This window comes from Tauraco erythrolophus, chromosome 4, assembly GCF_009769465.1.
Source record: "Tauraco erythrolophus isolate bTauEry1 chromosome 4, bTauEry1.pri, whole genome shotgun sequence".
NCBI lineage: Eukaryota > Metazoa > Chordata > Aves > Musophagiformes > Musophagidae > Tauraco > Tauraco erythrolophus.
The window spans coordinates 18,168,570-18,195,043 of NC_141468.1; the positions used below are offsets into that span (position 1 = coordinate 18,168,570).

At 47.4% G+C, this 26,474-nt stretch overlaps 1 protein-coding gene across 1 annotated transcript in view; it reads right to left on the minus strand.

Moving 5' to 3' along the window:
• Positions 1 to 25,825, minus strand: part of CELSR1 (cadherin EGF LAG seven-pass G-type receptor 1) — a 176,307-nt gene extending 150,482 nt beyond the window's left edge. Inside the window, exon 1 of the mRNA XM_086609920.1 lies at positions 22,645 to 25,825. Coding sequence (XP_086466046.1) covers positions 22,645 to 25,825 — 3,181 coding nt within the window. The remainder of the gene's footprint in view (positions 1 to 22,644) is intronic.
• Between the last annotated feature and the right edge of the window lie 649 nt (positions 25,826 to 26,474).

Consider the following 26,474-nt stretch of genomic DNA (forward strand, 5'->3'; position numbering starts at 1 on the left):
CCACCGAGCACCAAGCTCCACTGGCAACAAAGGTGTGCAGGTCTCCAGTTGGTCCTCTCAGCATCCTTCAGGAACACGTGGGAAAGCTGTGGTCACATACTCAGGGCTGCCGCTGGCAACGTATGGGTTTAGTAGATGTGAGCAGCTGGAGAACTGATGGAAACCTTTCCAGTCCCCACTGCTCTGCCCTGTAAATTTCCTCTTGCAAGCACACTTAGACATTTCCCTTTGCAAGGTACAACAGTACAACAGGTGTCAACATCCTCCAGTTTCCTGGAGGGTGATCTCAACCTCTCCAGGAGCTGATAGTGAAGAACAACTCCTAGCTCTTTTGATATCACTGCTTCCTCTGCCTCCAGTGGTTTGGCAACCCAGACAAGTTCTGCCTGAAATGATCTAAAATCCAGATGTTGCAGATTCTGGCATCAAGGACATCATTTCTACAGTGGAAGATGCTTTAGATGGCAATATGAGAAATCGGGGTTGTCCACCTTCCTAACTGATAAGAGAGGTTTGTCCATAGTGCACTGAATACCCTGTTCCTCAGTGCAACTGATGGCATTTCAGGCTCTTCTACTCCACAAGAACTACAGTGATGCAATGTCTGAGATCCCCCAAAGCAATGTGGACTGTTCAGAGGAGGAATGTGCAATGGAGAGGGTGTCTCTCAGCAACAGTGAGGAGGGAACTGCTAGCCATGGAGACCTGTTCCTCAGACCTCAATCACACAAGAGGCCCTGCAAACGTCTCCATTGCAACTTTGCATTGTTTAAGAAAAGACATGGAGCCTCATCTGGACAGTCCAGAGTATTGCTCTATTTCAACGATATATGAGCCTGGCAGTGCTCAACATCAGCAGAGATGTCCAGCTCAGCACCGATGACCCAGGTGATAGCCATACGGAAGGATCAGCCAGCAGTATTTTGTCAAAACCAAGTTTTATGATTCAGGTAAAGATGGAGGTAGTCCACAAGACTACAGGAACTTTGTAGTTAAGTTCCAATTAGAGCTGGGAAGACCCGAGTCACACGGCTGCCAGGCTCCCTCCTGGAGGCTTTTGGAGAGACATGGATAATCGGTTTTAATATCCCAGACACTGATGTAGGGGAAGGTAGCTAGGCTGTAACTCTGGAACACAGAGCTAGCACGGCACAGTTTAAACAAAATAGGCTCTCTTTGTGAGCCCTGCCTGAGGTGGTCAGCGTCTAACAAAAGACCACTGACAGTCCTTTGGCACGATCTCAAGCAATTTGAACTTTCCACAGCTTTCGCAGTAACACAGTTCACTTAAAGCTGACACAGGCAGGAACTTTCCAGTAATCCTCATGTTAGCACTTATGCTGGGTTAATAATTCCCTGCTCAATCAGCTGTGAACGAGACACCACCAGTAAGATTCCAGTTAAGTCTCACCTACTAAAAGGGGAGTCAAAAACATATACGGAAAACTTCAAAAAATTAAATAAAGCAAATGCTCTATCATACTTGTGTGCAAGGCAAAGCAGAGTTGCCAACTTTTTTTGATTTATTACAGCTATTTATAATCCAAAATGGGACCAAGACACTACGCTCTACAAAGATAAACACAAGAAAAACAGCAAACACCTTCCTTTTGATGTCCTTTGAACAATGTTGCTGAAGATTTTCTGGGTTTTGTTTTCGTCTTTTTTTAAACCAGTAAATAGAGACAAATTTAAACCCAACACCTAAAAATAACAGGCATCCAACGTTGTAAACCTCGAGGCAAACTCTGAGCTCCCTTTTTGGATAAAGCTGTTCTCTGGCAGGCTAGTGGCAGGGCCTCCATGAAGAGTCTCTCCCCCAGCACCATGAGGCTTCCAAAGCCCTGAACTCCTTATGCTGTCTAGGTAATATTCTCACTGCTTTGGTCTTTTTTTGAAGTCTACCGAAATCTTCCTTCCTGAACTGATTTTGGCTTAGTAAAGAAATTCAGCATGTTCTGATTCTAGCGGAAAGTGCTCTTGTGAAAGAATCTGGCCACGAAGACTCACCTTGGTCTTTCTATCACAAAGGGCTGAGCAAGAGGTCTAAGAGACCAGGGAGCTGTACCTGTCCCACCTCAAAGCAAAATCCCAACCAGGAAGGCAGCATTAATTGTTAAAGGAAAATATAGGGATTTTCCTTAGCAATTCAAAGGCAATTCATACAGCAATTAAAGTATCAGGTTCAGATGCACTCACAATTGCTGTGGTTATAATGTCAAAAGTATCCATATAAACAAATAAATAAGCCAGTAAACAAGGTGAAATGTTTGGCCTGAGTCAAGCTCTTGCCCTAGGGATGAGAGTGCCATGATGGTCCTTGCTCCCAGAACGGCTGCCAGCGCAGGGGTCACCTCGGCAGGTGTGACATGCACACCCTGGCTTAAGGTAAGCAGAGATCTTGAAGTCATGGGTATCTCCTGCGCTTCCCTTCTCCTGTCTGTTTCTACAATCAACAATTACCTGGAAACAGGCCCAAATGGAATCAAAAGTCAAATGGGGACAAACATCTTAATTTGGACAAGAAACCCAGCCCAGGTCCTGGCTACCCTGTATCACCTGTAGCGCGGGAAGGAGAGCAAATCCTGCTCGACACAGCTCTCCTGCGTGTGTTTGTGTTGGCAATCTGCAGGCTAAAAGGCTGCCAACGAATACAAATAAAAATGTAAAAATACATTTGCTGCACCTGGTTCTTTATTCTTCTCCCAAATATATGACTAAGCTTTGCTCTAACATGAGTGGGGAGGCAATACAGCTACTATTTGTGTACTGAAATGGGTATTAACTGTATCCAAAACACCCCAGTTAGAGGGATGAGCAAAGAGAATAACAAAAAAATAGACGGGGCACCCCACTGCTTTTCAGACAGTAGCCAGCAGCCACCAGCAGCAGCCATCGAGGGATGGGTGTTTCTACGGCCAAAGCTTTCCAAGTTTTGCAAAGAAGTTTAAAGAACGATGTAAACATAGCGATTTTTTTTTCAGAAAAAATGCTTTTTCAGAAGCTCAAAGCATCTGAGAACAATGCAGAAAACTACTCTGTCTGTAATTTGCCCCTTCTCCGGCAATGGTTTGGGCATAAATACACTTGTTTACAGCAGGACACTTTAATTTACACCCTCCTGGGCATGTCAGGCACATCTGGAGAAGTCATCTTCATAGTATGTTACAAGACTAGGAGCGCTCCTTGTAGGATGGGAAGACAGACGGCTAAGGGGAGGCATGACAAGCAAATATAAAATCACGACAAGTAAAAGGGGAACAAAGAACAATTAATCCCTGCTCCTCACAATATAAAGAGATTACTCAGTGAAGCAAACAGACAACATCTCCTAACAGAAACAAAGAAAACACTATCTATGAGTGTGTCTATCTGCATGGCAGAGACTGCGATCAGCCTTGGGGAAAGCAGAAATCTCAGAGAGGGATTAAGCATCCCCATCACCCCATGGCAAGTCATCATCATGATCCAGACGAAGCCTGTAGCCCCCAAGCCCCTAAACATCTGCCTGCTGGGAGCTGGGACAGTGCAAGAAGAAAAGGACCAGTCTGTACGTGTCCTCTTTCTCATACTCTTTCCTTAACATTTGTTACTAGGCAGAGCTGAGTGGGGATATTAGCTTAGACATCCCTGTGGCCTCATGTAATTTAGCAGGTGTGAGAGATGATGCTTTTGGCAGTAAATTAAACAAGGCACCGCGTACGATTACCAGCAACAGTGTCAGTGCTGGACCTGGTGCAGTTTTTGGCTGGTGCAGGTAGCACCCTGCCAAACTGGCTCACTTGCAGGGACAGATCCTGGCCAGGCTGGGACGGGACAGAGCAGAGGGAGCCACGTTAGCCCAGCCAGGCTCTGCCGTTCAGCCTCCGGGGCAGGCAAGTATCCCTGCCTTGCTTAAGGAGCTTCTGTAAAGATTAGCAGGGCAGGTCTTTTCTAACTTTAAATTACTTAAACATGCAAAACAGTGGTTACAATCATCCAGGCCATTTTCTGCTATCTGTTTGGCAGTTGGACTCATTGATCTCACACATCAATAAAAGGGTCACTTAGGCTAATTGGAGGGTACACCTTAATTACTTACATATGGTGCTGCATCAGGCAGCCCAGTGAAATCCCAGTCCCAGTACAGCCTCTGAGCCCTAAAATGAGCTGTGCCAGGAGATCCTCCTTCCCTGTTTCCCTGCCTCTCCTTCAGACTCACTTCTCCTGAAACAGAGGGAAGTAATCGCGCTCTTTGACTAACAAATGCATCCAAAAAGGGTGTGTTGCACCTCCCAGAAATTGTAACTCACAGAGCAGGATACACCCAAAAAACTTCTCCGGGGAGCACCAGCTTTTCCCAGAGGCAGGTTTTGTGCATACAATATTCAAGACAACAGTTTCATGACTGACTGTTCCTGTCTGCAGAGATGGGTGTCCCGCAGCTCCTTCCCACCGCACGCAGCCCCGGGCCCTGCGGCAGCTCCCGGCCACCACACTCCCATCTGCAGATCCAACCAGGCTCTCCTCCCAGGGCTTCACAGCTGGGTCTGCCTTCCAGTTCACCTCGTAAGGAGGGTTTCTCCCACGGGAGGAAAGCACTCCTGACGGGATTTCTTCTGACAAATCCCAGGACGAGGAGCCGGGTAATCCCGGTGTCCATCTGGCCACGCTCTCTCTGCCTCCTCCAGGCTTCTCCGACTCCGTTATGACGAAGACCTGTGACTTACGCCACAACAGAGGTGGAGATCTCAATGTGTGGTGAATATATTTAACACAAGGACGCCCGAGAGAAGAGTCAGAGGGAGAATGGGTTCAAATGAAAATACAGCTCAGGAGACATGAAGGCAGCGTTCCCGGTCGCACTACACAGACCTACCTTCAGGGAAGCAACCCCACACTTTCTAAACCAAACCAATGCATAATTCAGGCCACTTTGCCCAGCACTATCTATCGTGCAAAGTCCTCCAGACAGGTTTCCACACAAATGGGGTTGTGAGACCCCACCTGGAATACTGTGTTCAGCTCTGGAGTCCCCAACACAAGAAGGACATGGAGCTGCTGGAACAAGTCCAGAGGAGGGCCACGAAGATGATCCGAGGGCTGGAGCAGCTCTGCTATGAAGACAGAGAGTTGGGGCTGTTCAGCCTGGAGAAGAGAAGGCTCCGGGGTGATCTTATCTTATTGCAGCCTTCCAGTACCTAAAAGTACCTAAAAGGGGCCTATAGGAAAGCTGGAGAGGGACTTTTTACAAGGGCATGTAGTGATAAGACAAGGGGCAATGGCTTTAAACTGAAAGAGGGTAGATTTTGATTGGATATAAGGAAGACATTTTTACTATGAGGGTGGTGAGGCACTGGAACAGGTTGCCAGGAGAAGTTGTGGATGCCCCACCCCTGGAAGTGTTCAAGGCCAGGTTGGATAAGGCTTTGAGCAACCTGGTGTAGAGGAGGGTGTCCCTGCCCATGGCAAGGGAGTTGGAACTAGATGATCTTTGAGGTCCCTTCCAACCCTAACCATTCTATGATTCTATGATTCCATAAATGAGTGGTTTGAGCTTTTTTGGTCACCTTCAACAATAGAGATGGCAATAAGGGAACCCCAGGTGCAAGGACACAAGTTTAGTGTTGGCAGCTGCCTTGCAGTAACGTGAGCATCCCTGCCCAGAGCCCCAGGGAATCAGGTAATAGCCAGGCACAGCCACCTTTTGCTCTGACTATGGCTGACATGGACTTCACAGGTCTCCTTCAACGGCAGGTCTCCAAAGAGCAGCAAACCAAATGGAGATAATGATTTCACAACTGTGACAGCCCATTTCCCAACTCTGAGCATTTTTATACACACAAACCATCGCATGAGCCTGATTCTGATGAGTCACTCTGTTCAGTTTGACTCGTCTCCTCTGCTGCTCACCGAACGCAAGCCAGTACAGGCCAAATCCTTCCCAGTCTATACTGTCTCATGAAAGCAGTAACAGCAAGCTGCTTCTCAGATTGCAAAGCCTGTGGGTGCAGCTGACCAGCACGGCAAGGGAACACACATGGATGCATCCTGCATACACGCTTTGTTTCCATCCATTCTTTTCCCCACCCTCTGTCTTTTCTAAAAAAATGATTTCCAGCCCCGTGGTTCTGAGGAAACAAAGCAGAGGGAAAAGAGAAAAAGAGAACAAGTGTGGACAAGGCTCAAGGTAGCTCTAGATGGTGTCTGAAATCCCAGCAGCCTCCCTAGAGCCACCTCTCTCTTCCCTCTTCTAGCAACACACCTACTTATGGGGCTGCACCTGGCTTTGCAAAGATAGACACTTTTTTTTTCCCCCTGAACTGTAGCCAGAGATAGGAATACAATTCTCTGAAGCCAGCACGGTTTCCTAAAGTGTGAGAGAGGCCAGAGACCAGCCTTTTCTATTCCTCGTCTTTGTTCGGATCAGGAATTTGCAATCCAAATCCCAGCCGCACCAGGGCAAGCAACGAGCCCAGCTGCTGAGAGTAAGAAGCATCTTAAAGGGTTCATGAGGCTGCTTGCCAAGGAGCTGCTGTGGGACAAAGTGAACAGAGCTTGAAGAAAACTGTATGTATATAAGACCATTAAGACAGCAAATACAAAACCTGTCCTGCAATGCAAAGGAATGTGATAGTTACCAACTGCTCCCCTATACTTGCAAAGAGTCCTTGAAATATTAACAGGGTTATCAGCATTCACTTATCGGTTACAGTAGTGCCTAGATAATTCAAAGGACCGAGTCAGAGCTCATAAAAACATACACTTTCTCAATGAAAAATCTTTACTATCAGAGAATTTCTTACCTTTTTTTAAGCAAAATTTGTTAATTTTTAAGTTAACAAACCCAGAAAAGCAGCAATCTACAGGGAATGAAGAACTAAAATTATTCAGTTTTTTATTTTTACATTCATATATTACAATATTTTCTTGCACTCTTGTGTGTTTCCAAGACAGCTGTTTTTAAACATGTTTACTGAATCTCCTATGGTTTTGATAACATCAAATGCAGCTGCATTTTGCATCACAAAATCTGTGGTAGGTTCAAGCTGTAGAACTTCCAGGTGGCAGAACTTCACACAAACGAAAGCTGGGAGTTTTGTACCCACAGAAGAGAGTGGTGAGCGCTGACACACTGGCCTACATGGGTTAGGTGCTGAGTATCGCGCACAGAGCACTGCAACAAGTCCTCTCCTTAATTTGAGTCAACGTGGTCACACAGGCCTAAGGGAGGCACAGCACAACCTTTTCATATGTTGAAAGAACTTTCTAGAGACTTTCTGCCTTGCAGAAGGGACAAAATGCAAGCATGGGAGAATATATATAATCTCCTCCAAGAAGAAGTAACAGAGAACCCACCAAGCTAAGGGCAGAGCCTAAACCCGCCTAATTACTGCCTCCTCTTTTACACCATCCCTAGGCCTTGTCCAACCATGTGCTGAACCATTCCAGCACAAGGTTAACAAAACTTCTACTCAAAAAAACGCAACAAAAATCAGTATTTTTCTTTAGACTTTGCTTGTAAATGCACAGCAGCCCTAAGCTAATCTAAGGGCTGGCTGCCACAGTCCCTCTCCTCCTCTGCACTGGCACTCATCTCATACTGCATTGAACTGTTTCTTCACACCAAGTCAAAATTTTTCTCTTTGTTTGGTTTTTATTGGTAGTTTGGCTTTTTATCAACATTTATCCTCCCTTGCACTGTCTCTGATACTCGTTTTATAGACTGAGCTGTTTCTCTGTGCTAAGTCAGAAGTTTGTTTCAGGTTTTTTTAATGGCAGGTTGGCTTTTTTGCAACTTGGTACACGGAACAGGCCAGCACAAGGTCATACGGGTGCTGGAAGGGAAGGACTGTAACAGCCAGAAGCAAGCTTGGCTCAGATTTGCTGCAACTTGCAGCCTATGACATTTGTGAATAACTTCCAGCCCCATTCATCTATCTGCTGAACCACGCTGCTGCGTAGATTCTTTATCTTCTTTTGATATGAAGTTTAGGAGAAGATAGCACTGCTGTTATCAACACGCAACAACTTACACAAGCTCAGGCAGTTCAAAGGGCTAATGCATTTACAGTTTGTTTAATTTCTGCAGCAAAAAGAGAATGGGAAATAATTTTCCCACCAACAAGTTCAATTTTCTATTGAAGGAAGCTTCTGAAGGAAGTGTGTTGTATATACATAATACTACTCATAAACTATCAAGCGTTCATTAATTTATCAAGCTTCATCTTAAACCCAGCTACACTTCTTTGGATCCCTTCACAGAGAGGTTGTTCCAGAAATTTGCTTACCTAAAGGCTTCAAACTACCTTCTAACATCCCACCTAAACTTACTGAGAGTTGGTTAACTTACAGATTTTTGCCTTTAAACTGCCCTGCTCTTAACTTTGTTTTTTGTAAGTACTTCAGAGAGGTAGGGAGCAATCATAGTCTTCTTGGGTTTTCATTTTGCAACACGAAAGATGCAATCTTCTATCATAAATGACACCTCCAGTGAAAAAAATTCTCTGTTCCCCAACTCGTCCTCTTTATAATACAAATTAACTCTCCTTGACTGGAAACTATCAGTATAGTACAACAGGTGAGATATTCACAGTGCTTTGTACAACCGCACGTAATACCTCACTTTCTTGAATAAACCCACCCACTTAACAAACCCCTGCAGTGGAAGGCCCATGAGCCTACACATTTTTCAGCTGGTCTGTTGCTTCGATCCTTCTGAAACAACTCAAACACATAGACAGTGGCTGGACCAGAAAAGTAAGTCACCCAAATACTGTCATTTTGGAAAATGGAATAATTTTCCACCCCAGTATTTGAATAGCACTTCAAATACTACCTAAGTAGGTGGAGGGCCCATCTCCAAAGAGAGGGCAGCATAGTCCTGGCACAGCACACCCAGGTAACAATATATTGCTTTCCTTGGGGAAGTGCCAGTGCTGCCTCTAAACAAGCAGCAACACACGATCCAACCAAAGGAAATGCAAGAGGTGCTGAAACGCCATCACTCGGAGGCTAACCAGTTCCAAGAGATTTCGTGACTCATAAGTTATTGTAAAGAAAATTAAATGCTACGAAATGCCCAAGAACAGAAATGGAAAAGAAATTAATTAAGAAGTCTAATAAGGAACAGAAGCAGTGGTGGTTTCTTAGTGTGGGATTATTAACTATTGTGCTTTCCAAAAGTGATTAAATTACCCTGAAGATCTAATGGATCAGCATCTCATCTGCTAGAGGACCAGCTCTCAGCTGCAAGCTCGAGCCCTTGCCCCAGGACCCGAGCATCTCTGCAAGGTGCCCGCACCCATCAGCCTCTCCCACAGCACCAAGAGGATGGAGTGGGTGTTCAACAGCAAAAAACCCATCCCCAGGACAGACCACCAGCAAATTAGCCGCTGACTGTCAGGAGTGGGAAGCAAGGAGGGATGACGCTGGTCACAAAACTAGGCAGAGCCCTGCTTTTAATAATCACCGAATGGTAAAAGGGAAGACTACTCCAAAAAGGAAAAAGCACTGGAAACGCAAACGCAGACGCGTGGTTGTAAAATCATCGGGCCAAGCTCTCTGCTGAGCACATGGAAGGATGCAGTGACCCTGAGGGAGCCTTACCTGCTGAATGAGCCAAGAGCACACCTCGCCGAGTATTAGGCAATGTCGTGTAATATGACTACAGCAGTAAGCACAAAGGCTCTACAGTGCAAAGAACAACACTGAGAATTTCACAACTGCTGAAATCTCAGACTGATTTCTTTAAAATTCACTTTCTGCACAGGAATAAAATTTAATTAGTCTTTTCTTATCATTAATCATTTATATAAGTTCATTTAAATATCTGAAAATGCACAATATCCCAACTTTATGCAGCACTAAGCCAGTAAAATGCCATCCTACATGACCAGTATGGGATGTGCAGAGTGTGAGTAAAGCTGTTTACCCCATGGGATGCTTTCCAGTCTGAGAAAGCCTTCAAACTGGCCATCGGAGTTGTCACTTTACTTTCACTTTAGGCCCTGAAAAGAGCAATGGGATCTTTTGACAGCTGAACTCTGACCAAGGAGACTCAGAGCAAAATCCCAGGGAGTTACTGATACCACCTCAGAGCAGGCAAAACGGCCTCTCCTGGAGGATTTTCCCTCAGGAAAAAAAAGAGATGGATGCTCAACTGCCACCCGTGGCGTGAAGAATTTTATCTGATCATCTCAGCACCTAAGCTTCAGCGCAGCCTGGTGCACGTTGGCTGAGCCAAGGAGTGAATCAGTCATCTCAGCTTAAGAAATTCCCAACCATTTGGCAAGGGACATATTTTAAAAGCAGATGGTACAAAAGTTCGTAAAACTCATTCATACAAACCAAACACGTTAACTGCATACAATAGACAAAATGTCCTTGTCTCTCAGTTCTCACCTGAGTTTATTGCCATTAATCAGTCATGTCCATCAATGCTGTTTGTAGTATATAGGAATTTCTTAGTTTACAGCCTCTTAAAGCTGAATAAAGTCCCAGACATCGCTATTAGTTGAGCCATAAGGGAGCTGAGGCACAAAGGAATCACCCATTAAAGGCAACTGCAACTTTTCACAAAGGATAGGAAAAAAATATAGTCACCATCTAGACCCAAACTGGGCCAAATTCCCAGTTCATGGGTACAGGTGTTGCCCCCACAGACTGCAAAGATGACAAGCACCGACATTCAGTGTGCAGTATGTCCTGTGACCTGGGGCTGGCCACAGCCGTTCTGTGACTGCCACTGCTGGGCAGCAAAACCTCTGTGGGACCATCACCACCTCATGCCATGGCCCCCAAGACCCTGTGCAAGGATAAGGTTAAAGGATCAGGGCTGCAAAACCTCTGGAAGTTGCACCTGGCAGCCAGAACTGCTGAGGTCCCAACCCCAGAATGGCTGCTGGAAGTACAAGGGCTGCCTGAGTGACGTGATGGATGGCACCAGTTCACTGGAAGCATCTCTAGGGGTATCCCTGGAAGGGATGGACCCTGCCCCTCACCTTGGGCCAATGCACCCACCTAACAGCAAGTAACAGCATGGTGGTCAGAAGAGGGTGAGGGGTGGATAAGAAACCTCTGCCCTGCCTCCCCAAAGGCAAGACGGAAGGCAGTGAGAAAGGATGCTGCCACACCATCGGTAAGCACTGTGCCTGGTGAGCAACCACCAGCCGGCTCCCAGCGCCTGCCGGGCACACCATTGGCTGGGCCCAGGGCAGTCCCCAGCGCTGCCGTCCATATCTGGCTATCTCGCAGGGCTGTCAGTCAGTTAGTGTCTGGGGGTTATCCTAATTATTTACAGCAGCTGTTACAAAAGCCACCCCCACGAGATCCCTGCTGCGCACAGCCCTGTACAAACTTGCAGCAGGCAAACTCTGCAGACGCCGCGCTTCACTGCAAAACAGCACACGGCAAACAGACCCAAAGAACGTGAAGGGAGAAGAAGATAAGCGAGAAGGAAAGAGGAACATCAGCGTGTTTTTTGTAACAAGCTTTCAGCATCCACCAGGTCCTAAAAATCCACTCAGGGTTCTCACTTTGCATAAGCAGTGCAAACAACCAGTGCCTGCTGTCAGCAGCTTGGTCAACAAACTCAAGTGTTAGATTGCCAAACTCAGTGCAGAATACTGTTGGGTAGCTTAGTAAGCAGGACCTAAAAGTTAACCTGTGCTACCTAACATTCAAAAAAACTCAGAGAAATTTACCTGCACTGCTTTAGCTCATAACAAATCCTTTTGCAAACAGCCTGCAAAACCAACCAGAAGGCACCAGCAGGTTTTGTGATCTTGAGAAACCGATGTTAAGACGGGATTTAAACTAGCGGGCAATTATCTGCCAGATGGAGAGCTCATCATGCAGAGCACACATTGCTAAATTACACCGTGTCAATAAAAGTGAGGCCAACATCAGAAATACATCCCGTGAGAAGGGAAACTGAGTCAACCGATGGGATAGTTCAAACCCAGTCATCGCTGCCAAGAGACCTTTACCGTATGTGTCAGGACAATGTTGGCTAGTTGTAGCGTCAACGAGTACATTGCGGGAAAAGCCACAGGATCCAAGCGACGAGCGGCAACATGTTGGTAATTACTAGCAAGTCTATCATCACGGCAAACTGCAGTGAGAAAGAGGATTAAACAGTAGGCAAAGATGGGTTGAACTCTGGATATTTAGCAGTGTAATTTAAGTCTGAGCCTGTGAATCCTTCCATAACGGACCCTTTAGCCCATCTAGGGGCCGCTCCACGTAAAAGCAAAATACATTTACCAATAGTTAAAGCCAGAAGACAAACAAATCAGCTCTGATCAATAGGAAAGTACCCCCTGGAAAGCCCCAGGGTTCTTGTTTATTTTACCTTTGAGTTCCCAGGTGGGAAGAGCCGAGTCTCTGGCTACAACCAGAACTGACATAGTTCTGACATGGCCTGAATGGTTCATGATCCAGCTTTTATTACGGCCTAAACAAAACCCAGCAGCTGAGGGTCAAAGCCAGACTGCCCACACCACTGCTCAACTAAAGCGGAGGTGCCCACGCACATGAACGTGAGCCAGAAAACCTTCTCTCTGGCAACCTGCAAGTGTGAGCATGACCCTGTAGCTTATGGCACTTACCTAAGAGATGAGAAACACGAGTCCAATAACGGCTTCCGTACCTTATTCGGCTCCTCTTTAATGTATAGCACAGTCAGAGCTTTGAGATCAAGGGCTGGAGGCCAGCCCATCTCTGCCCTCGCTAAGTGTCCCAATCGCTATGCTGAGTGAAGTGCCCAAGCTGTAGCAGGATGGTATTTCAAGTACTCCCACTTTATAGGACACTTAACTGCCTAAAACAGGATACCGCTGCAGGGAACAGGCACCTACAAGTGAGGCGCTGTGGCATTTGATGGTCAGATATAAGTCCTCTATTGGACCTAAGCTGTGAAAGGCGCCATACACCTCCTCCTAGCCATGCTGAGCTGTGCCTGCAGTGTCCGGAGGCTGGCAATCACACACTGCTAAGACAAGCACTGCACCACTGTGGGACGCTTTTACATGATTTTAACTAAATTCAGGCAGCTAAATAAATAGATAGATTTAAAAAATATAAATCACAGCTTGGATGTTAAAGACTCTAATTTAGAATCAGACCCAGCATGAACATTGCTGCAAGCACACAAGTAAACGTGAGGCTGGGCTAGTTCCTGCAAAGTCCAAAAGCGCTAGGATAGAAATTAACTCAATAAACTCAATGACTTGCTAACATCGGTTTTGAATAGGGCCAAAGAGTCCGATTCGGAGCCAGTGAAAGGAAAGAGCAAACCCAATCAATCCAGCAGCTCTTTGTACCCATGATGTGTGCTCCGGTGGCATGGCAGCTACAGAGAATCACCTTGAGTACATTTGCTTCCAAAACTAACAGCCCCATGGGATTTAACAGCAAAGACAGACTGCTAGGTGCTGGCTATCATGTCTGTGAAACTCAAATCTGGTAACATAGTCCCTGCTTTGCCCCTTTTGGTGGAGTCCAGATACTTTTGCCTCTCCCTGAAACTGGATCTAGTCCACAGACTCCATGGCGGGCAGCAGATGCTGTGTTGACAATGATTGTTAACGATGGCCTCTCCTTCTCCCTCCTTCAAAAGCCTCCTTCAAGATACATCATTTCTAAAAGTGCTGGAGATCTGATGGAATGTAGCATCTATCATGCATTCGGCAATGGTGTTGAAAACAGATTACTTTCCTTTGTATGTGATAAGCATAACATGTCTATGTTATTATGTGGTCCCTGAGGATTTATTACAGGTTTACCGTTTCATTTATTTGCTTTTTTTGTGCTTGTCAAGTGTAAATACTGGAATAAATACGAAGGCGGTTACAGCTTAGCAGCATTAACAACACTAACAACTTGTTGAAACAAAGTCCAAAAGTTTTCCTTTCTCTTCAGCAAATCCTACCTTTCTGTCCAAATGCTTTTCTTTCAAGTGCAAAGATGATCTTTCTCAAGTATTTTAAAATTGTATTTCTTTGTTGAATGCCAAATCCCCATAAAAGCATACTTTCCTCCTTCATTCACTCAAACTCTTGACAATATTTAAAGTCTCTCCTAACATTATTCACAAGAAAACATTTTCCTGTTTGCAAATCACAGCTTCCCCCATCCTTTCCATCTAGTCTGCTAAGCCTGTTACTACAGGTAGTTTGCTGTAACAGAAATTAGTACAATCATCGCTACAAAAGAAAACAAGCCCTTCCGTCCTGGCACGCACATTCAGGGTGGGTTCATCCCACTGAGCTTCAGCCACCTAATAACAAGGCAATTAGTTCAAGTCAGTCATTTATGTTCCCTCTTTAATCAGTGGGGTGAGATGGGCATCTCCAGCCAGCATCCCTCCTGCCTATCAACCAACCATGGCTGCAACCTATGTGACCACCTTTGAAGAGATCCTTGATTTCTTGGGCAGATCACGGTAGGTGATATGAATCTGACCATAAGAGCCAAGCTGTACCTTGGATTACTCTGTTTCAATCCATCAAAATCAAAACATGCAATGAAAGCTCAACTGAAGTGTATGCACCCAGGCCTTACAAAAACAGGTGTTAGGCAAATTCTCGTCAAACAAATAAGAGATCACTCAATGGCAGATTTCAAAATTTTCCATGAAGATTACATCCTGCCCCTTTTGGAAACTTGTGTTACATCTATAAATAGTACAGTATTTTTCAACATTGGAAAAAGAGCTGCACTGGGGGGAAAAATAATAAAACTGTCACTCGTCACAGAAACACAAAGTGGCAAAACTGAATTTAATCTGGTTTCAGATGTTCTTTCGAGTGAACAACCACTGTGAAACAATGCTTTGAAGAACTGAACGCCCCGTCAACTTGTTCTGTACTCTGATTTATGCAAACTTTTGGCCAAATAGTCTTAAAAAAAAAAGCAGCAGACAACAAAAAAGTCTATAACTCACAAAAGACAGCACTTCCATACTTGTTTCTTAAACGGTAAAGTCGATGTCAGAGTAGCTGGGGTACTATTTTACCTAAACATCATCATCACTCCCACAGAAACCAGGACAGAAAGACTACAACATGGAAGATTGCCAAAAAGGGTCATTAGATCTGATCTGAATATCTTCAGCTCTTCTAACCCTCCTACACTTCCTAGAGATTCTCCGTAGATATTTTTGGAAATACAAGTCAGTACGTCAAAGGAAGCTTTAGAGAGACAGTTGCCCAAATCCTGTAAATTAGGCAATGCTGAGGTAAGCAGGTAAGTTGCGTTGTTATCTCAGGCACTCAGATGTAGCGAGTCTGTCCCCACCAACTGGCTCTCAAAATCCTGAGGGCTTATAAAAGAGAAGGAGAAGGGATGGAGAGCATCGATCTTGTGTCTGACATTTGATCCTCCCCTTACTCATTTTCCATGCATGAGCGTTACAGGTAGAGTTGCGTACGCTGATAAATATTGAAAAGGTATTTGCAGCACATAGGCTTAGAAGAGGTTTCTGCTTCACATTTGCTTGTTTCCTGCCCAGAAAGTAATTTTGCTCCCAACTTTTAGAGCGGTCACATTCCCGTAATCTTTATATCAGTCCCACCTGACCCATGAGGGAATTGAGGGGCCCTATGAAATCACGAGCCAAAGCCATGCTACGGTGCGTCATTGCTGTCTGTACCCAAAACAATCAGATGAAAGTGAGCTCAGCTATGCCAATGTATGCAGCAGCTGCAAATCTGGCTCAACTGTAAACACCATCATAGGTGTTGCGTGCTGTCACATGCCCCTGAACCCATAAACCTTGAGCATCCATCCAGCCAAAATGCTGGAGACAACCCGTCAGCTGCAGGGGTGTCTGGCAGAGCTGCAGCACACCCCGAGGAGGAGACAGGAGACCACAGATGAATCTCCTCAATTCTTCCTTGAAGATGCTGGGAGACATCAGGGCCATGCTCTGACCAGAGTGGTGGAAATGTGAGGATGCTTGAGTTCCCATCCAAGCACCTGTTAGGGGTCCCACCAGTGAGAGCCCTACCAGAAGAGTGGTGAGCATGCCACCTACCTTCACCTAATATCACACTTTAAAACCCAGTCTTACTTTCCTCAGTCATGGGATGTCTGAGAAAATCCATTCAGCTGAAAGATGGGAGTAAGCAATGAAAGGGAGTTTCAAGATATTAAGTACATACTCTGAAGGAAAATGGACCACTCGATGAGCAAATGTAAAATTATACACTTTATCAGCAGCCAGCCACTTCCTCAAGTAGCGCTTGGGATGTTGGAGATAATGCAGTATAAAATCCCACTGCTTCACATCACCTACTTTCCCCATCACTAATTCTACTGCAGGTTTGTTATCATCCTAACATCCAAACCTAGAAAACTGTTCCTGTATTCTAAACAAAGGGTTCTTTTGTCATTACCTTTGACAACAATCCGATGTTTATTCCGTATTTGGCAGTTTGCAGCAGGCTCCACAACCCCAGCCTAAACCAATTCTGAACTGCAAGGAAACGTGTGACCAGAACAGAACAAAAGAGGATTCTTCCCAACCCGCAAGTGCAAGTCAGAAGTAAGAGCACTTCGGTGACTTCTAAGAGGGAAGCGAATCACCACAAGGGAATACACCAAGGAAACCAATTCATTAATACACCCTGAAGCTTAGAAAGTAATCAAAAAACACAAAACAATTACTAATCCAATTTAAAAATGGTTATTACACGTATCTCTCCATTTGCAAATAATTTGAAAATAAGGAAAAAAAGTTTTCCAGGCAAGCCCACCATCATACTTCCATAAATTTAATTTCTATCCCTTGGGATTTGACTATCAAGCAAAGCCTAGTAGAGCTTTCTTCCTCTTACATCTTCAGTATCATTTTTCTTACACCTTCTACTTGTTATTCTAAATTCTCCCTCCCAGAAATCACTGAGAAAAGTATCAACATTCAGGCAACAAAAAAATAAAATTAAATTATTGATACAATGAGCAACGTGCGTACAAAACCCCCTGCAACCTCAATAAGCCATTTCTCATACCCTCTCAATCAAGGCAACCCAGTAGCCTGTACAGAAATCTGAACGAGATGCTGCAAATACAAACATGCCCTTGGGTTTTTAAACATCCTTGCTGAGTTTGGGTTTATGTAGGGCTTTGATACACTTTTTTTTTACCTCCAGGAACTGACTGTGACCTCTAGTATTTATGGTTCAAAGTTTCACTTTGTGAGATGAGGTTAAGAAGTGCCATCTGTGTAAGTTTCAAACACCAAGACATACTAAATGAGAAATAACTTGTTAAAAACAGTGTAACAAAAAACGGGAATATACAGCCTGCACTGCACACAGACAGAAACAGGGAGAAACAAACATTTTTAGTTGCAGCTACATTGCACAGTAGCACTTTCTGAAAGAAGTTGACTGACAAAATAGCTTTTATCTGAGATGAAACATCCCATTTACTTTCTAAAGTGTGCTGTGGTAAACATTTCTCTTTTTTATTACTGGGGATAACCATTTTAGCAAAGAAATTGCTTATTTACAGTAGCTTGAGCTGCAGATAACTCCCTATTTTATTTGTTTCTATGCAGAAGGTAGCTTTTATCTCAGTAAAAAGTTATTTTGTCAGTCAGCCTTCCACTAAATATTTTCCTCTCGTAGTCATAAACGTTTTCCTGTCTTTTGAAACAAAAATATACCACTCCTATGAAACCCAGGGATAAAGTGGAAGGAAGCACATAGAAAAGCAACAAGGCAGCCACAGCTTTTTGTCAACTGGAACAGATCATACAGCTGAAGAGGGAAAGTCAAATTCCTGCAGGCTGGAGGGACACACATCTAAAATGCATCCCACACAAAGAATAGAATAGAATAGAATAGAATAGAATAGAATAGAATAGAATAGAATAGAATAGAATAGAATAGAATAGAATAGAATAGAATAGAATAGAATAGAATAGAATAGAGAAAATATACGGATGCAATAAAGGATTTAGGTAGTCACAGCAGATCCAGGAGCTACCCTAGCTTTAAAATGATGGGCACTACTCTTGCTTTGCTATTTTAGGAAAATAAACATAAGTGTTCCAAACCACCGCTACTAACCAGTACGGATCATCCTTCACTTCAGCTCCACTTAATACACCAAGTAACAACCCAGGCTGCAATCTCACAGCTCGTAGTATCACATCATCTTTCTAAACAAGGTCCCTCATTTTTGCCTCCCTGGTCTTTGCAGCCTTCAAGCTGCTGCCTTCTCTGCCCATCATGCACAATGCACACGCAAAGTGCAAGCACCCAAAGTCCCTGGGAACGCGAGCGTGCAGAAGTCCTGCAGCCACGCGACACACCGACACAGCTCCCACCACCGGGAGGGACGGAGAGAGGAGCCTCTGCCTGTCCATTTCCATCATCTCCTAATTGTATAACCCGCACGGATCCCACCACAGCCTCAGTGTTTTGCTGAGGGGGTCCATGGAGAGCAGTTCGGATGCTAATTGCCACTTGGTGACCCTGAAAGCAAGTCCTTGCAGGCAGACAGAAGCATCACCCCTAAAAGAACCAATCGCCCTGCAGATCTGGCCCCCAAAACTCACAGGGCCGCAGCAGCCCCATCCATCCCACTCCCCAAAGGCCAGGGCACACTCCGACGCTGCTGAAGTGCCCGGACTGCATCCCGCGCTCGTCCTCCGTGCCCGAAGGTGCCCCTGCGCTTACAGAGACGCCTTTTTCCTTGACTTTCTTTTTTCCCTTTAATCTCAAATCTTCTGCACGTGCACAAATAACCCCCCATGCCTGGCTTCTCAAACACAGCTGCGGTCCTACCTTTATCACAGGGGCTAAACCAAAGTATTGCATCTTCTGTTACATTTGTATGGAGAAGGCACAGAGCTGGAGATCCAGGATCATTAGCATAATGACTTTTGAATTACAATAATAATGAAAATCCTTTACCAAGCCTTCAGTAAAAATCTTAAAAGTTTATTGCAACACAAACAAGCTCCATCTGAATTTGTATTTGCTGATAGTCAATAATCTCACTGAATGCCACTGGAGATTAAAAGCCAAAGAAATGTAAAAGGCGACACTTGAGCTTTCACGCCCTAAAAAACGCTTGGGTGTCTATCCCTCACTGCGTGAGGAGCACTACCTTCCCAGAATAACATGTTATACCATGATATTTTACATTTATCTGGACCATTTGAAAGCTGCAGCATACAGTCAGGTTGGGTGTTGTCTGCACCGGTGAATTAGGCTGTGTTCCCGAAGGAGTTTGCATGCACATCTACTGTATCCCAACGAGCTGTCGTCAACGGTAAGTCGGACTACTTGTGGCAGCACAGCAGAGCAGGTGCCAGCAGCCTCTGCAACGTGATACCCAGGCAAACTTGTGCAATATTTGTGCAAAGCTGAGGCTAGCACCAGCCTTCCTCCTCAGCACCAGCGGGGACCGCGTATAATGTTTAACACGGGCAAATGCAATGTGACTTGAGCAATGTTTAACTCATTTTTTTAACCAAATAAATCTCAATTCAATGTTATGATGAACATCACTTTGGACAAAATCCCACCAATTTAAGCCATGTAGTTATTAGTAATAATAAGAAATCACAGACTGATCCACTCTTCACCACCTGTTTCAGAAGCCCAGAGTAAAATCCTGCACCCCTGGAAAGCAAGGGCAGGATTTCAGCAGAGCCCAGATTTCACCCCAGTTGTTCAAACAACAGAAATCTAATGACAGAAAGTGCAGGCATGGGAATATAAGGCCAAGCTCTCTGTTTCTGTAGGAAAGCCTTGACAGCACATTGGAAGAAGGAGAACGTGTCTTTTTAAGGGACCCCCCCGGGGAACTCCAGATTAGTTTCATTCAAAAAGGGTCCAATTTGTTCACTCTGACAGCTCTGCATGACAGGCACGGGCAGAGGGGCACCCAGAAAGATTCACTTCAAAAGAGACTGACTTCAAAAGCTCTCTCCAGATCCAACGCAAAATGCTAATATCCACATCACCCACACTCCTCCCTCCTCCGCTTGGGTTGGATCCTGAGCGGCTGCGGGGCCCAGGTGAGCAGGTACAGTGGCACGAGGGCAAAGGCAGAGCCCAGGGCTGCCCACCGTCCCACCCAGCTTCTGAGTTTCAAATGCCAGTGTGCCGTTCCCAGGTTTTATGGAACTAATTATCTCCATTTGTTTGGTTTTCATGATTCTTAAAGTTCTGTTTACATGCAGAAGGCCAAAATTGCTGTGCTTATTGGAATAACTCCCAATCCAAATGAAAGAATGCTGGGTTTAGCCAAGTTTCAAAGTCTCAAAGTAATTCACTTGCGTAGCGCGGCTCCTCACTAGCATCGCACACACTCACACACCTCCGCAGCACAACACAGCACTAGATGGAAGTAAGATTTTTATAGCAGCAGCATTACTTCCAACTCGTATATAGATCAAATTCCCCAAGTTCATAAAGAGTTGCAATCCTTCCCTGACCTGAAGAGCAGATGAGTAGGGCAGGACTTTGTGTTTGTCTGGGTTGAGAGGTTAATGGCTACTCCATAGACACATTTTTCAGTTAACTGGCAGGTCATTTTAGCAGATGATTTGCAGGTATTTTGCAACACTTAGAGATAACCCTGTGGAGTACTTCTGTCTGAGATTCTTCTCTGTCTTTTTTTTTTTTTTTTTTTAAGACTGCATCAGATAAACCGGAGAAAGCAGGCAGGTGAGAGTTTCCTGGACACAAATCACACACTGCCAAACTCTGCCCTTTCAATTTCCGAATAGCAAAACTTCCCCAAATCAACGTCAAATGAAGCTCAAGACTTGTCAAAATAATTCTAAAATCCTATGCATAAAAAGCTTTAATCTTTCAAATATCTCAAGACATGCAGCAAACAGCCTGTTTCCATCAACATCACAGCAGAGTTTCAAAGTTCACACCTTTGCCAAACATGAAAACGATGCTGCAATGATCAAGCTCCTGTTACTTAAGAAAACAGAGGTCTTCATTCCTACCTGAGATTTCATCCGCTTAAACTGTGCAAATCATTAGATTGAGAAAGGGAAAGCTCATGTAATCTATTTTCCCGTTCTGAACACTCTCCTCAGCTAGTCTAATGAAACATCTTTTCCAAGCTTCTTGCTCCAAGTTGAGTTCTTATCTTCTGCTACTAGATAAAGAGCTACTGGTTTAGTCAGACAGTGACCACGCAATCACCTGCATGCTAATCCAAATGTTTTTCTTTAAGGTCACAAGCCAACTGTCTGTTTTTTCTGCAAGTCCTCACAGGACATGGAAACGGCATTTATGAGCTACCTTACCTCACTAGCTGCCCCCCAGCATTCTGGAAGAAAGAGGAGTGACTTGTCAGGTGATACACCACACTAAATTCAATCAGCTCAATTAATATCACTTTCATTTTCCCAAAGCAAAAAGGATCTCAAGCCTGCAAACACAAGGGAGAGTATGGCTCACTCCCCCGAGGCCCTGCTGCACACCATACAATAAAATAAATGCTGCCAGGATTATGCCATGGTTTGACTATTTTTTTTAATATAATCATCTAAAAAGAAGCATCTCCCAGAGTGTCATTTTATGAACCTAGCACTTCCATCTATTTTATGCAAAAGGAATACAAATATTAGCTTTAGGTTGCAGAGAGAGGTGGCGAGGAATGTATCTGGTTAAACTTCTGAAAGTCAACAGAAGTATGGGATCAGGTCCACAGTAAACTTTATAGTGTGGTACCTGCAGAGGAAATTACTCATTGCATGATTGATGCCACAATTAAAGGCACAAAAAGTAATTCCATGATAAACAAGCAACCGAGCAGAAAAAGAATAACATCCTAAGAGCACACGTGCTCATCTAAAAGTATATATTGGACAATATCGAACAGTCTTCACACACACACGCAAATTAGGAAGGAAGTTAATGGCACGGTACCCCTCCCTCTCCCTGCCCCAACAGCGCTGATTTGGGGGCTGTATTTGGCCGATATCTGCCCCTAGCTCTACTAAAGCAACTCCAGTGCAATCAGCAGCGTCACACAGCTATTACACAGCCGTAACTCATTGCTTTCAGCGTCACCATTTCCCACAGGAACACACGCCAGCAGTGCAAACCAGCGCAGCTCCACCAGCGTCTCATCCACCCTGGCCACACCAGTGGAGAACTGGTCGGAGCTCTCAAGATCTACCAGCCAAACCTCCCGTGTGCAGAAGGAAATAAACATGTTTTCCTGCTAAAAAAGCAGAGATACTAAATCTCAACTTTCCTTTTTTTTTTTTTCAAGAGGAAAAAAAAGAGGGAGGGGAGACAGCATTACAGATACGTGGGCATTCCCTACATCTTTGCAAGTTAACATCATTTATTACCTTTATGCAATCACATCAGAAAAGCTCCAGCCAAGGTACCACCTCAGCTGTGGAAGCATGTACCCTTCCACGCACACTCGTATTTATTTACCCTGGTGATCCACGTTTACTAAACAACTTCAATGCACCACTTCAATCCACAGCGCACGGGCTTGATACATTTTTGTGGTTTCTCTCCAAAAATTTCACAGATAAATCGCTGCCTCAGGAAACCGAAAGCTGCGCACTAAACTGCAAGTGGGCTATTCCTGCCCATGCCCCCGTACCAGTCTGACAATGAGAATTACGCGCTTTATGAGCCTCGAACGCTTGCTTACCTGAGACCGACACTTTCATGAGGGCTTCCAGGGGTCTGTTGTTGTCCAGATCACGACTGAGTTTGAGTTCTCCAGTGGCAGAGTCTAAAAGGAGCAAGTTTAATTCATTGCCTTGCACAAAGGTATAGGCCAGGCTGTCAGACACATCGGGATCATGAGCTGGGATCTTGCCAATCACACCGGAGGGGAAGCTGTTAGACTTGTTGGTCACATAGTTGTTGAAGAGGATCTGGAAGTCCTGCAGCACAGGCGGGTTATCGTTCTGATCCAAGAGGCGGATGTGCACTGTTGCCCGGCTCACAAGAGGGGCAGAAGTGGCCTGCACCACGATCACGTACTCTGTCCGGCTCTCGTAATCCAGGTCCATCAGGGCTGTGAGGTCTCCATTGAGCAAGTCTAGCTGGAACACCTCAGGGATGTTCCCCTCTACGATCTGGTACATGATCTGTGCATTGGTCCCCTCATCGGGATCAGCTGCACTGATCCGTGCCACAATAGAGCCCACGGGGCTGTTTTCCTCCACAAAGATGTCAAATTCGTCCTTCTCAAAGACAGGGGGGTTGTCATTGATGTCCAGCACAGTCACTTGGATATCCACGGAGGCTTTCAGTGGTGGGGTGCCCCTGTCCACGGCAAAGGCCCGCAGGCTATAGACAGCCACGTTCTCACGGTCCAGCTTGCGCAGTGTGCGTATCACTCCAGAAGTGGGTTCAATGTAGAAGTCTCCATCTCCATCGTCACCACCTTGGAATGTGTAGAGGAGACGGCCATTGAGACCTGAGTCGCGGTCGGTGGCAGAGAGCTGCAGGACGCTGGTGGAGAGCGGAACATCCTCAAAAACCGAGCCCTGGTAGTGGTCACGCAGGAAGCGGGGCGCATTGTCATTGGCATCCAGGATGAGGATCTCAACGTACGTGGTGTCCGATTTCTGAGGGATGCCGTTGTCGTGGGCTGTAATGGCCAACGTGTAGGAGGCCTGGTCCTCATAGTCCAGCTCCATCAGGGTGGTGATGGTGCCTGTGTCAGGGTCGATGCGAAACTGGGGGATGTTATCATCCAAAATATAAGTGATTCTTGCATTCTCCCCCGTATCTTCATCGGTGGCACTAATAGTGACAATAGAGGTGCCGATGGGTTTGTCCTCACTGACGCTTACTGTGTAGTGGGAGCTCTGGAAGACCGGGCGGTGCGTGTTGGCATCTGTGACATTGATGAAGACCTGGACGGTGTCAAAACGAGTGCCGTCAGAGGCAGTGACTGTCAGCACGTACTGCCTCTCCTGCTTGTAATCCAGGGGCAAGGCCAGCGTGATCAGTCCCCCTCCGCTCTGACTGGTGATGGCAAAACGGTTCCTGGTGTTCCCACTGGTGATCTGGTAAGTCACAACGCTGTTAACGTCCCTGTCCACTGCTGTTAGGGTAAGGACACTGCTGCCCACAGCCGCGTCCTCGTTCAGTCTGAGGTGATACACCTTCTCCGTGAAGGTGGGGTTGTTGTCGTTCACGTCCAGGACAGTGATGGACACGCTGGCTGAGGAGGTCATGACTGGTATGCCATGGTCCCTGGCCTCCACCCCAAAGTGATAGTTCTCCACAGTCTCTCGGTCCAGCTCTGCAGCCACCGTGATCCACCCTGTGCTGTTGTTGATCTGAAAAGGGAACCCAGAGTCACCTGCTACGGGGGCACCTCCGGTGGATGGTGCCATCTCTATGAGTTTGTACTCCAGGCGGGCATTCTCCCCAGAGTCAGCATCCACGGCCTGGATGTGCAACACTGAATAGCCCAGAGGAACGTTCTCCAGCACTGTGGCCTGGAAGGGAGTGCTCACAAAGATTGGGGCATTGTCATTCACATCCACAACCTGCACCGACACCATGCCACTGGAGTTGATCAAAGGAGGCCTGCCCCCATCCTGGGCTTTGATCCGGAGCGTGTACTCCCGGATAGTCTCATAATCCAGAGGGTTGATCAGGTCGATGGCCCCAGAGAAAGAGTGGATGTAGAATTGGCCTTTCAGATTGCCGCTCACAATGCTGTAGTGCACCTGAGCATTGCTGCCCCGGTCCCGATCTGTGGCCTGCACCTGCAGGATCTGGCTGTTCACCGGGGCATCCTCGGGCACCTGGACCAGGTAGCGCTTCTCGCTGAACTGAGGGTAGTTGTCGTTCTCATCCTCTACAGTGATGTGCACCATAGCCGTAGCGCTCCGTGGTCCTGGATCCTTGCCCTGGTCATTGGCTTCCACCACCAGGTGGTACTCAGAGACCTCCTCGCGGTCCACCGGGGCTCGGGTCCTCACAACCCCAGAGCGCGAGTCAATCTCAAAGACCCCATCACCAGCTCCTGGCTCCAGCAGGCGGTAAAGCATGTTAGCGTTGGCTGGGGCATCGCCATCAGTGGCGCGGATGGTCAGCACCTCATAACCCACCTCCAGGTTCTCCCGGATGCTCTCCCGGTACTCGGGCTGCTCAAACACCGGCTCATGGTCGTTGGTGTCACTCACGGTCACCGTCAGATAGGTGGTGGCCGAGCGGCGGCGCGGGGAGCCGTGGTCGGAGGCTGTCACCTTCAGCACGTGGGTGTCCTTGGTCTCCCGGTCGAGGCTGCGGGTGGTGACCACGCTGCCCGTCTCGACGTCGATGGAGAAGTAGTCGTTGGAGCGCTCGTCAAAGAGCGCTTCCATGGAGTACGCCAGCCGCCCGGCTTCCCCCTCGTCGGGGTCCTGGGCGCGCAGCACGATGACCGCCGTGCCGGCCGGCTCGTTCTCGGGGATGGAGACCTGGTAGCTGGGCAGCTGGAACTGCGGGGGGCTGTTGACGCTCCGCGCCCGCCGCCCGCCGCCCTCCTCCCGCGGCGGCGGGGCGCAGCCGGCGGCGGCGGCTCCGCGGGGCTCGGCGGCCGCCCGCTGCCGGGCGCGCCGCGGGCAGGGCCCGCCGCCGCGGGGCCCGCGGAGCTCGGCGGGCGGAGCGCGGCGCAGCGCGGCGCCCGCCGCCCTCAGGCGCCCGGCGGGCGGCAGCGCCGGCGGCTCGGCGGCGGCGGCGGTGCGGCGCCCCGCGGCCCCCGGGGGCAGGTGGAGGAGCGGGGCGGCGCGGGGCGGCCGCAGGTCCCCGCCGCCCGCCGGCGCCAGGGCGCAGAGCAGCGCGGCCCAGGACACGCAGGCGGCGGCGGACAGCCGCAGCATCTCCGGGGCTCAGCGGGCAGCGATGCCGGGCAGAGGGCTGCCGCACAATCCATCCACCCGCCGGGCTGCCCGCCCGCCCTCATCCATCAGCCGCCGGCTCGGCACCCCCCCTGCCGCCCTCGCCGCCCAGGCTCCGCCGGCCCAGAGCCCCGCGCCCCGTCCCCGTTCCCGGGCAGCGGGCTGGAGAGCTCCAACTTTTCCACCTTAAACTTTGAAGTGAGTTCAAAATGGCTCCTCTCCTCCTCCTCCTCCCACTGCCGCTCCCGAGAGGGTGATTAGCATAAACCTGCTGCTCGTCTCCTTCGCCAAAAAAAAAAAGGGAAAAAAAAAAAAAAAAAGAAATACCGAAGTCCCCTCCCGCGGCGGGGCCGGCCCACGGGCGCCGCGGTCCCGCGTGGCTGCGCGACACGGCGGAGCCGTCCCGTCCCGTTCCGTCCTGTCCCGTTCCGTTCCAGCCGTCCCGCTCCGCTCCGTTCCGCGGCGGCGCTGAGCGGCACAGGCTGCGCGGAGCGCGGCGGGCGCTGCCCGGGGCGGGGTTTCTTGCCGGCCCCGCCCGGCCCCTCCCGGGCGGTGGCGGCGGCGGCGGCGGCGGCGGGGGCGGGGGCCGGTCCGGGCCCGGGCCCGCAGCGCTCCCGCCCCGGCACCCGGC